This window comes from Babesia bigemina, scaffold Bbigscaff_62467 (genome assembly GCF_000981445.1).
Source record: "Babesia bigemina genome assembly Bbig001, scaffold Bbigscaff_62467".
Taxonomy (NCBI): domain Eukaryota; phylum Apicomplexa; class Aconoidasida; order Piroplasmida; family Babesiidae; genus Babesia; species Babesia bigemina.
The window spans coordinates 1-10,565 of NW_012237042.1; the positions used below are offsets into that span (position 1 = coordinate 1).

At 47.3% G+C, this 10,565-nt stretch overlaps 2 protein-coding genes across 2 annotated transcripts; one reads left to right on the forward strand and one right to left on the reverse strand.

Moving 5' to 3' along the window:
* Positions 1-3,187: 3,187 nt before the first annotated feature.
* BBBOND_0001450 (hypothetical protein, conserved) lies at positions 3,188-8,746 on the forward strand (the record flags this gene model as incomplete). The annotated part of the gene is made up of 1 exon (XM_012914986.1): positions 3,188-8,746. One exon carries the CDS (start codon positions 3,188-3,190, stop codon positions 8,744-8,746), a length of 5,559 nt encoding a protein of 1,852 aa, XP_012770440.1.
* An 88-nt stretch (positions 8,747-8,834) lies between these two features.
* Positions 8,835-9,056, reverse strand: BBBOND_0001460 (hypothetical protein, conserved; the record flags this gene model as incomplete). The annotated part of the gene is made up of 1 exon (XM_012914987.1): positions 8,835-9,056. The coding sequence occupies one exon, from the start codon at positions 9,054-9,056 to the stop codon at positions 8,835-8,837; it is 222 nt and encodes a 73-aa protein (XP_012770441.1).
* Positions 9,057-10,565: the final 1,509 nt, after the last annotated feature.

Here is a 10,565-nt window from a genome sequence, read left to right on the forward strand (position 1 = left end):
TCGAGAATCAGCTTGATTCGTTCGGGCAAGTGGTAAGCTATCACCTGACCAAGTTGATGGTCTCGGCAGCCATGACATGGACACGGCAGCTATGAGATGGTTACCGCAGCGATGACATGGTCTCGGCGGCGATGAGATGCTTACAGCAGCTATGAGATGATTACGACGGCGATGACATGTCCACGGCCGCCATGACCTGATTACACCAGCGATGACCTGATCACGGCAGCGATGAGATCGACACGGCAGCGATCACCTGCGAACAGCAGCCCTTGCCTGATTACGATGACGATTACGTGGATAGGCCGCGCTAACATGAACACGGCAACGATCACTTGTGCAAGGACACGATGTCGTGCTTCCGGCAGCAATAACATGGCACACCGGTGGAGATTATTATCCACTCTTCGTCGCTCCCTAATCCACTCTACATCGCCCCTTTATCGCCTCTACATCGCCCCTAATCCACTCTACATCACCTCTTTATCCACTCTACATCACTCCCTAACCCACTCTACATCGCTCCCTTACCCACTCCACATCGCCCCTTAACCCACTCTACATCGCCCCTAATCCACTCTACATCGCCCCTTAACCCACTCTACATCGCCCCTAATCCACTCTACATCGCCCCTTTATCCACTCTACATCGCCCCTTAACCCACTCTACATCGCCCCTTAACCCACTCTACATCGCCCCTTTATCCACTCCACATCGCTCCTTATCCACTCCACATCGCCCCTTTATCCCCTCTACATCGCCCCTTTATCCACTCTACATCGCCCCTAACCCACTCTAAATCGCCCCTTAACCCACTCTACATCGCCCCTTAACCCACTCTACATCGCCCCTTACCCCACTCTACATCGCTCCTTTATCCACCCTTCATCGCTCCCTAACCCACTCCACATCGCTCCCTAACCCACTCTACATCGCTCCCTAATCCACTCTACATCGCCCCTTAACCCACTCTACATCGCCGCTTAACCCACCTTACATCGCTCCCTAACCCACTCTACATCGCCTCTTAACCCACTCTACATCGCCCCTTTATCCACCCTACATCGCTCCTTTACCCACTCCACATCGCTCCTTTACCCACTCCACATCGCTCCCTTACCCACTCCACATCGCCCATTTACCCCTTCTACATCGCCCCTTTATCCACTCCACATCGCCCCTTAACCCACTCCACATCGCTCCTTTATCCACCCTTCATCGCTCCCTAACCCACTCTACATCGCTCCTTTATCCACCCTTCATCGCTCCTTAACCCACTCCACATCGCCCCTTTATCCACTCTACATCGCTCCCTAATCCACTCCACATCGCCCCTTTACCCACTCCACATCGCCCCTTAACCCACTCTACATCGCTCCTTTACCCACTCTACATCGCTCCCTAACCCACTCTACATCGCTCCCTAACCCACTCTACATCGCTCCCTAACCCACTCTACATCGCTCCTTAACCCACTCTTCATCGCCCCTTTATCCACTCTACATCGCTCCTTTACCCACTCTACATCGCTCCCTAACCCACTCTACATCGCTCCTTTACCCACTCTACATCGCCCCTTTATCCACTCCACATCGCTCCTTTACCCACTCCACATCGCTCCTTTACCCACTCTACATCGCCCCTTTACCCACTCTACATCGCTCCTTTGTCCACTCTACATCGCCCCTTTACCCACTCTACATCGCCCCTTTATCCACTCTACATCGCCCCTTTACCCACTCTACATCGCCCCTTTACCCACTCTACATCGCTCCCTAACCCACTCTACATCACCCCTTTATCCACTCCACATCGCTCCCTAACCCACTCTACATCGCTCCCTAACCCACTCTACATCGCCCCTTAATCCACTCTACATCGCTCCCTAACCCACTCTACATCGCCCCTTAACCCACTCTACATCGCTCCCTAACCCACTCTACATCGCCCCTTAACCACTCCACATCGCTCCCTAACCCACCTTACATCGCCCCTTAACCTCCCTACATCGCTCCCTAACCCACTCTACATCGTCCCTTTACCCACTCTACATCGCCCCTTTACCCACTCTACATCGCCCCTTAACCCACCTTACATCGCTCCCTAACCCACTCTACATCGCCCCTTAACCCACTCTACATCGCCCCCTAACCCACTCTCCATCGCCCCTTTACCCACTCTCCATCGCCCCTTTACCCACCTTACATCGCCCCTTTACCCACTCTACATCGCCCCTTTATCCACTCCACATCGCCCCTTAACCCACTCTACATCGCTCCTTACCTCACTCCACATCGCCCCTTTACCCACTCTACATCGCTCCCTAATCCACTCTACATCGCCCCTTTATCCACTCCACATCGCCCCTTTATCCACTCCACATCGCCCCTTTATCCACTCTACATCGCCCCTTTACCCACTCTACATCGCTCCTCTACGCACTCTACATCGCCCCTTTATCCACTCTACATCGCCCCTTTACCCACTCTACATCGCTCCCTAACCCACTCCACATCGCTCCCTAACCCACTCTACATAGCCCCTTTAACCACTCTACATCGCCCGAATTACCTCGCCATAATACCGCTATGACCTCTTTAGACCACAATAATAACTTGTGCCTTGACACCCTTCACTACCCTTCTGACTGAGTCCATCGACTGGTTGATCCAGGTTAGGTATGGGAATGGTGACAGTGATGGTCTTACCAAGTTGTCTGAAGCTTTGAAAAAGTTGATTGAGGAGGCTATTGAGAAGGCTACTAAGTCCCTCCAAGCCGAAAAATCTAAACTTGAATGCCCTGTTAAGTACAAGGGAAATGAGTCCACTTGCCAGTTCTACCAGAAGAAAATTGATGAACTTAAAAAATCTCAAGAACTTGGAAAAAATTCAAATGGTTTTACTTCGAATGATTTTGAAAAACAGAAAGAAAAATGTGTTGCATCACATAAATCTAAGCGTTCCGACGCCCAGCAAAAAGCGTATGAGGACATTGACTCCAAGTTGTCTCAGGTTAACAAGCTTAAAGAGAGTCTTAAAGGATTGACTGATGAAAAGAATTGTGAAAAGCTTTTAACAAATCTTTGTGATGGCCTCGAAACCTTCTTAGGCTTCAACTCTGCTTCCAAAGGCTACGATGGCAGTGGGATAGTGTATTCGGACTTGGATAGGCTGTGTGACGGGGTGATGGGATTTTTGAGTGGAGTGCTTGATGCGGTGAAAGATGATCCAAGCGTTACAACGTATTACACTAAGATGGATGAAACACTCCAAAAAATTAAAGACAATATGCACAATCCTGGCGGATTGTCTGCGGCCGTTGACGCTGTGAGCACGGCGCTGGGGGAGTGGGATGGAGAATTAAATAAAAGATGCACTGACGTAAAAAACTATTTTAATAATCTAAATTCTGACAAATTAACTCAATTTAATAATTCACTTAACGCACTTAATACATGTGAGCCTAGTGACGTGGCCGCCCGTTTGGGTGATTGCATAGAGAAGGCCAAGGACGTGTCCGACGCCTTCGACTGGGCTGAGGGAGCGTACAATCAGCTCGACAAATCGCTTAAAGATAAGTTGAAAGATCCCGTAAATAACATAAAAGTGCAGGTGAAATCGTTCGTGGCGGCGGCAAAAAATGAGGAGTTGAAGACGGTGGTAGAGACGGCGGGGAGGGAGCTCAAGACTCTGGAGACCCAAGTGATTGCTCACGCTACACATTGCGTGACTCAGATGAGAGAGAGTCTTGATGAGCAAATGGTTACACTACTTAAAAATATAGATACCGCGAACAACAAATTGAAGCAGTGGCTGGCAGCGATGGGAGAATGGATTAATGAAACAAAAACCTTTATTGCTGAATTACTGCAGAAACGCGCGGATGAAATATTGTATGAAGTGAATGAAGGTGCAGAAACTTGTAAGCGTAAGCAAGTAGCTCAAGCAATTCAGGTAAATGAATTAAATCTAGAAGGCGCTGTTGAAGACTTGGAGAGATGGAAACGGGAAGCTAGTGAAGTTGTAAAGAAAGGTCTGTGGAGATGCCATGACATATTGGATAGAACAAGTATGGATCAATCGCAGATATCGATTAAGGCTAAGGAATTACAGGACAAAGCCGTTGAACTCCGAACGGCGGCAAACGCTGCGATTGAGAACATTAAGCAACACGTATCCCAAGCGCTGCAGGCTGTGAATGATATGAATGAGGAGTTAAAGGGGGATTTGGGTAAGATGAAAAACCAACTTAAGCAGGCGTTGGATGGATACGTTAGGGGCGAAATGGCTGGAAAAATCAAAGACGCACTTGAAGTAGAAACTGATAGTATTGCGAAACGAGATGAGAGTACAGCACTGGCTGGAGGATTCTTAGATAATATCGTTTCCGGTCTCCACAACTATGCTAATGAGTTTAAAGATGCATTCCAAGCGACCATTCAGAGCATAGTTGAAGGCACAATAAAGAGTGAGGGTATGCAGAGTGGTTATCTTAACTGGTATGTTGGCGACAATAAAACGAGTAATTATTTCAAGAATACAATAGATGGCCAATTAAAAAGCGATAAAGAAATTCTAGGTATCATAACCCAAACTGTTCAAAAAGCAATTAGCGATACGATGAATGAACATGTCAAAAATGTCAACATCAAAAACCAAAATGATGCAGAGAAAATTTTGGAAGATATTAGTGAATGTCTCACTATTTTTACATCCAATATTAATGGTCAGGAGGATGCCATATTGCAGGCGGTGGAGACTGCATTGAACAAAGTAGATAAGTGGGTAGACCCCGCTAAAAAGACTAGCCATAATAAACGCTACATAAATAAAGTCATCTCAATCATACTCGCCGCTGTAAAGTCTGCCGCTACTGATGCCGCCGGGGAAATCGGCAGCATAATTTTAGACTCCAATATCCAAGAGATGAAGAAAGCGATTGACGCGGTTAGAAAACTTGGTGAGGATCTTAAAAAAAAGTTTGTTGTGTCACCCGGAGTCACTACCGCCAACCTTGGGGATGATGTGACAAAGCCTATTCACGAGAAACTAAATCAAGAAATAGGGAATGAAGATACAGTAGGTGCACGTGCTTTCCCTAGCAGTGGCAAGCTTAAACTCGAAAAGCTTGGGAATTATATACTCCACGTCAAACAAACATCGGACATACTGGACGCGCTTAAGAAGGGAGAACTGCAAGGCACTGAAGGTGATCCAGGCACACTTCCAACTAAAATTAACTATATAAGGAAAGAAGGCCTGAAGACGCTAGAAAGCGGCGGAGACATATCTAACATTCTCAACTCAGGCAAAGGCATATTCGAAAACTCGTTCGGAACAATCAAAAAACAGCTCGGACAGATAATTACACTAATCACTGAAAAGCAAGATGGGCGCAAGTATTTCGACGGTTCTCAGGATAGGAAGAAAGGTGTACATACGCTGCTGACCGAGCTGAAAAATGGACTTACTGAAGGTGTTGAATCTGTTTTTACAAAGGGTTTTGAGGAAATCAAAAACAACGTTGAAAGGTTGAAAAGCGGTCATATTTTGGATGTTTTGGAGAAACTCAACAGCCTCTGCGATGCTGTTAAAAATTCAAGCGAGTTTCTCACAGGGAATTTGGGTACACTGAAAAATGATGTCTTCGACCGCAAGCTAAAAAACTTAATGCATGATCTTCGTGAGCTACAACAAACAAAGTTGGCTCCCTTGATTGACGAAGCGCAAAGAATCAGAAATTCCCTAAACTCACAATGCAAGCAATGTATTTGGGACATCGAAATGTTTGTGTCTCAAGAAGTTAACAGAAGTACTAAAGCAATCCAAAATGAAGCCCGAAAGCAGTATAACGCCAAAATCAGCGATGTGTTTGAGAAGTTAAAAGCGATAGTGCATTACAAAACTGAGGAGATTAAGATCGTAATTGAAAAAGATAAAAAAACGGGTGTTAAAGGTTTTTTGAGGACGATATATGGAATCAAGGTGACTGTAATAACATTTGCGCTTCCAGAATTTCAGACGTCGGCGTCATTGCTTGCACCACTAAAACAAGCATTCACTATTAAAATATTCAAGGACCTGTCATCCAAATTCCATGCCTACGTAACAAACATTTTACCGTACATTGAAGACGAAATAAAAATTCCGCCACAGCCTAGGAGTGCGGCAGCCATATTTGCTGACACTGATGAATCCAAAAATGTAAAAAAAATTAATGAAGATCTTAACAACTTACTTACTAATTTAATTGATGCAAAACAGTCTAAAAACTATAATTACGATCACCAATTCACCTCCCTCCTCTCCACCCTCTCCTCCTCCCTCACCTCTCTCCACCCCTCCGCCTTCGCCAACCCCCGGCACCCGGAGCTGCTCGATGCGGTCAGAGCGGGGCTGCAGGGGTTTGTCGAGCAGATGGAGCGGGTGTATGTGAACGGGTATGATGGAGGTTCTGAGAACGTTTTATTGGTATATGCAAACACCGAAAATGTTACAGAAGAAGGAAAAAATTGCGCCAAAATATTTTTGACGGTATTGGAGACACTGTATAATGATATGCTGAAATTAAAAAAAACGTGTGATGATTCTAATAATAAGCAAAAGCAGATAAATCTGCAACATGGAAATAATCTTGGAGTATTTTTCAATATGCGAGGCTACAAAGTGAGTGCGGATATAACGAAGCAGGATGGTCAGCTGAGGAATAAGCCGGAGTGCACGGGAGCGCAAGTCAGTGATTTATGTCACAATGAAATTACAAGCGCGGCGGAGGGAACCAAAGAGTTAATGCAGAAATTCAAACTCCTTACAGACAAGGGTGCCGTGAAACTTATCAATTTACTTGCTTGCCTAAACCACCATATGTCGTATAACTATTACAGGGCTTGCCATCTCATCAACCGCCCAAATTCTAAACCTCCTACGACAATATATCAAATGCTGCAATGGCTGCCAGGACTGATGTTTAATCCGATGTATGGCAAAGTTACGAGCTACCTTAAGGAACTCTTCCCCAAACCTAAAGCAGATGAAGACAAGCCGTATGAAGCTATATCCGATACATCACTTAGCCTGGAAGGAACTTCGAGTCTTACAGCAAAAATACTGAAAGACAGGCTTGGGACGGTTTGTGTATATTCCCATGATACACTTATGGCCATCCTCGGTCACGGCCATTCCAAAGGCCGATATGCCTGTGAATTCTATATTAACGCCGATAATTTAAATTATCCTAGTAATCCAGCTGCGTGCTTTGACATGCTTGTGGATATATTGAATAGGGTGTATCACCAATTTCGATTCTTGTATAGTCAGTGTCAAAACGGACCGGAAGCCGGAGGTTGGGGTGACTGTCATTACGGTCAACACGTCGGTGGATCGTCGTGGACCTGTAATGAAAAGCAGTGTGCCATCCAATTATGTCCCCAGCTGGCTGATCAAAAGGCCAAGCAAACGGCTGACCAAAACGATGACCAAAAGTGCAGCCAACACCCTGTGTGCGGTGTCAAGTCTCCCCTCCAAGCATACCTCGAAGACGGCCTACAAGGTTTCCTCCCTCATCACCTTACTAAGGTGGGATGTGGAGTCAAGTGCTCAGTAGGCAACCACTTTGGCAAGCCGTGTCTAACTCCCATGGGTTTCGCTGACATCGGAATTGCGGCGTCGCATACGAAAAAAGGTAAGTACATAAAGCAGGCCCTTTCCGGTTTCTGCGCTTACAAATCACCCCTCACTCAACTGTGCGCTCAGCTAAACTGTCTCCTGCGGCGATCACCGCAGACACTTGGTGAAATGTTCTCTTTCTACCATAAATTCCTTATGAACTGGAACAATGTGGGTAAGGAGCATAAGAAGCAGGCATTTGAATCGGCAGTAAAAGAAGCCAACTTCGGAAACATAGAAACAACGTTGGATGTTGTTTGCATACAGATGAGCAAGAAGCACGACAGTCACAGTACTGGTATACGCAAGCAACCCAAAGGTGAATTATTCAGTCTTATATCCTGTGAGGATGACACAAAACCAGGCTTACCCTGCGGTCCATACTTACAATCAATCAGCGACGATATAACAACGGTCTTCTCTAAGAAAAACGCTCGCAACTATTTGTCGTGGGTTGTGTACATGACCGAAACCTTTTATGATCTTCTAGCACAGTTGTATAAACAGTGCTGCAATCAGTGTAATAAGAAGGGTAGCAGATGCTACGACAAGGGCTGTGACAAAGACTGTCAGGTTCGATTCAGCTATGGATATGAGGTGTCCAATGAGCGAGGTTTACCGCAAGGCTTTGATACTATTAAACACAGAACCTCCTGCAATTCCATAGTTCAGTGCCGCAGTACTCATGCGCTTATATACGCTTGCGGGTTTACGTTCGGCAGCCCATATGCATTACGTGGCGTAAATGATAGGAAGTTGAAACGTACATGTGAAGATTTCTGCACAGCCTTGGGCAGAGTAATAAGCGATGTCGAAGCAGAAGACGCGCCACTCGCTAAATTAATCTACGTCACCATACCTAACTTCCTTTTCCAAATCCGCGCCCCCTTCATCTGGCTCAACGTCGCGCTCTGGCTCCTCTCCCTCTTGTACCTCCTCCACATCATGGTCATCCGCCTCGACCTGCTCCACATCAAATCGCATTTGCATAGTCCCTCATCACATCGCATCGCTGCTCAATCACTACTTGCTGCTGGACGTGTTAACAAACTTAACAGAGTGTTTTACCTGCAACCATAATCGTACTCACGTGTTCACTATCTACACTCACCTAGCATCACCTACTCACCTAACTTATGAATTGTGCTTTAATCTGTTGTATCACTCATTAATCGTTGTATGTGATTGTGTAGTAGTTAACTAAAGTGTTGACCAAGATGCTGACCAAAGTGCTGACCAAAGTGTTGACCAATGCCATGACCAATGCCATGACCAACGTGGTGACCAATGCCATGACCAGAGAAGTGACCAAAGTGCTGACCAAAGTGGTGACCAAACAGCTGACCAAAGTGCTGACCAATGTGCTGACCAAGGTGCTGACCAATGCCATGACCAGAGTGCTGACCAAAATGGTGACCTATGTGCTGACCAATGCCATGACCAGCGTGCTGACCAATGCCATGACCAACTTGGTGACCAATGCCATGACCAAAGTGTTGACCAAGCACCTGACCTAGCACCTTACCAAAGAGGTGACCAATGCCATGACCAGAGTGGTGACCAAAGTGCTGACCAATGTGCTGACCAATGCCATGACCAAGTTAGTGTCACGGCAGCGATGGCATGGTCACGGCAGCGATGTCATGGTTACGGCAGCGATGTCATGGTTACGGCAGCGATGACATGGTCACGGCAGCGATGACATGGTCACGGCAGCGATGTCATGGTCACGGCAGCGATGACATGGTCACGGCAGCGATGACATGGTTACGGCAGCGATGACATGGTTACGGCAGCGATGACATGGTCACGGCAGCGATGACACGGTCACGGCAGCGATGACATGATGACGGCAGCGAAGACAGTGGTGACCAAGTTGATGACATGGTTACGGCAGCGATGACATGGTCACGGCAGCGATGTCATGGTCACGGCAGCGATGACATGGTTACCAGAGTAGTGATTATAATCCACTCTACACCGCCCCTTTATCCACTCTACATCGCTCCTAACCCACTCTACATCGCCCCTCTACCCACTCCACATCGCTCCCTAACCCACTCCACATCGCTCCCTTACCCACTCTACATCGCCCCTTACCCACTCTACATCGCTCCCTTACCCACTACACATCGCCCCTCTATTCACTCTACATCGCCCCTTAACCCACTCTCCATCGCTCCCTAACCCACTCTACATCGCCCCTTAACCCACTCTACATCGCCGCTTTACCCACTTTACATCGCCCCTTAACCCACTCTACATCGCTCCCTAACCCACTCTACATCGCTCCCTTATCCACTCCACATCGCTCCCTAATCCACTCCACATCGCTCCTTAACCCACTCTCCATCGCTCCCTAACCCACTCTACATCGCCCCTTTATCCACTCTACATCGCCCCTTTATCCACTCTACATCGCCCCTTTATCCACTCTACATCGCCCCTTAACCCACTCTACATCGCCGCTTATCCACTCTACATCGCCCCTTAACCCACTCTACATCGCTCCCTAACCCACTCTACATCGCTGCCTAACCCACTCCACATCGCTCCCTAACCCACTCTACATCGCCCCTTTATCCACTCTACCTCGCTGCCTAACCCACTCCACATCGCTCCCTTATCCACCCTACATCGCCCCTTTATCCACTCTACATCGCCCCTTAACCCACTCTACATCGCCCCTTTACCCACTCTACATCGCTCGCTAACCCACTCTTCATCGCTCCCTAACCCACTCCACATCGCCCCTTTATCCACTCCACATCGCCCCTTTATCCACTCTACATCGCCCCTTTACCCACTCTACATCGCCCCTTAACCCACTCTACATCGCTCCCTAAACCACTCTACATCGCCCCTTTATCAACTCTACATCGCTCCTTTATCCACTCTA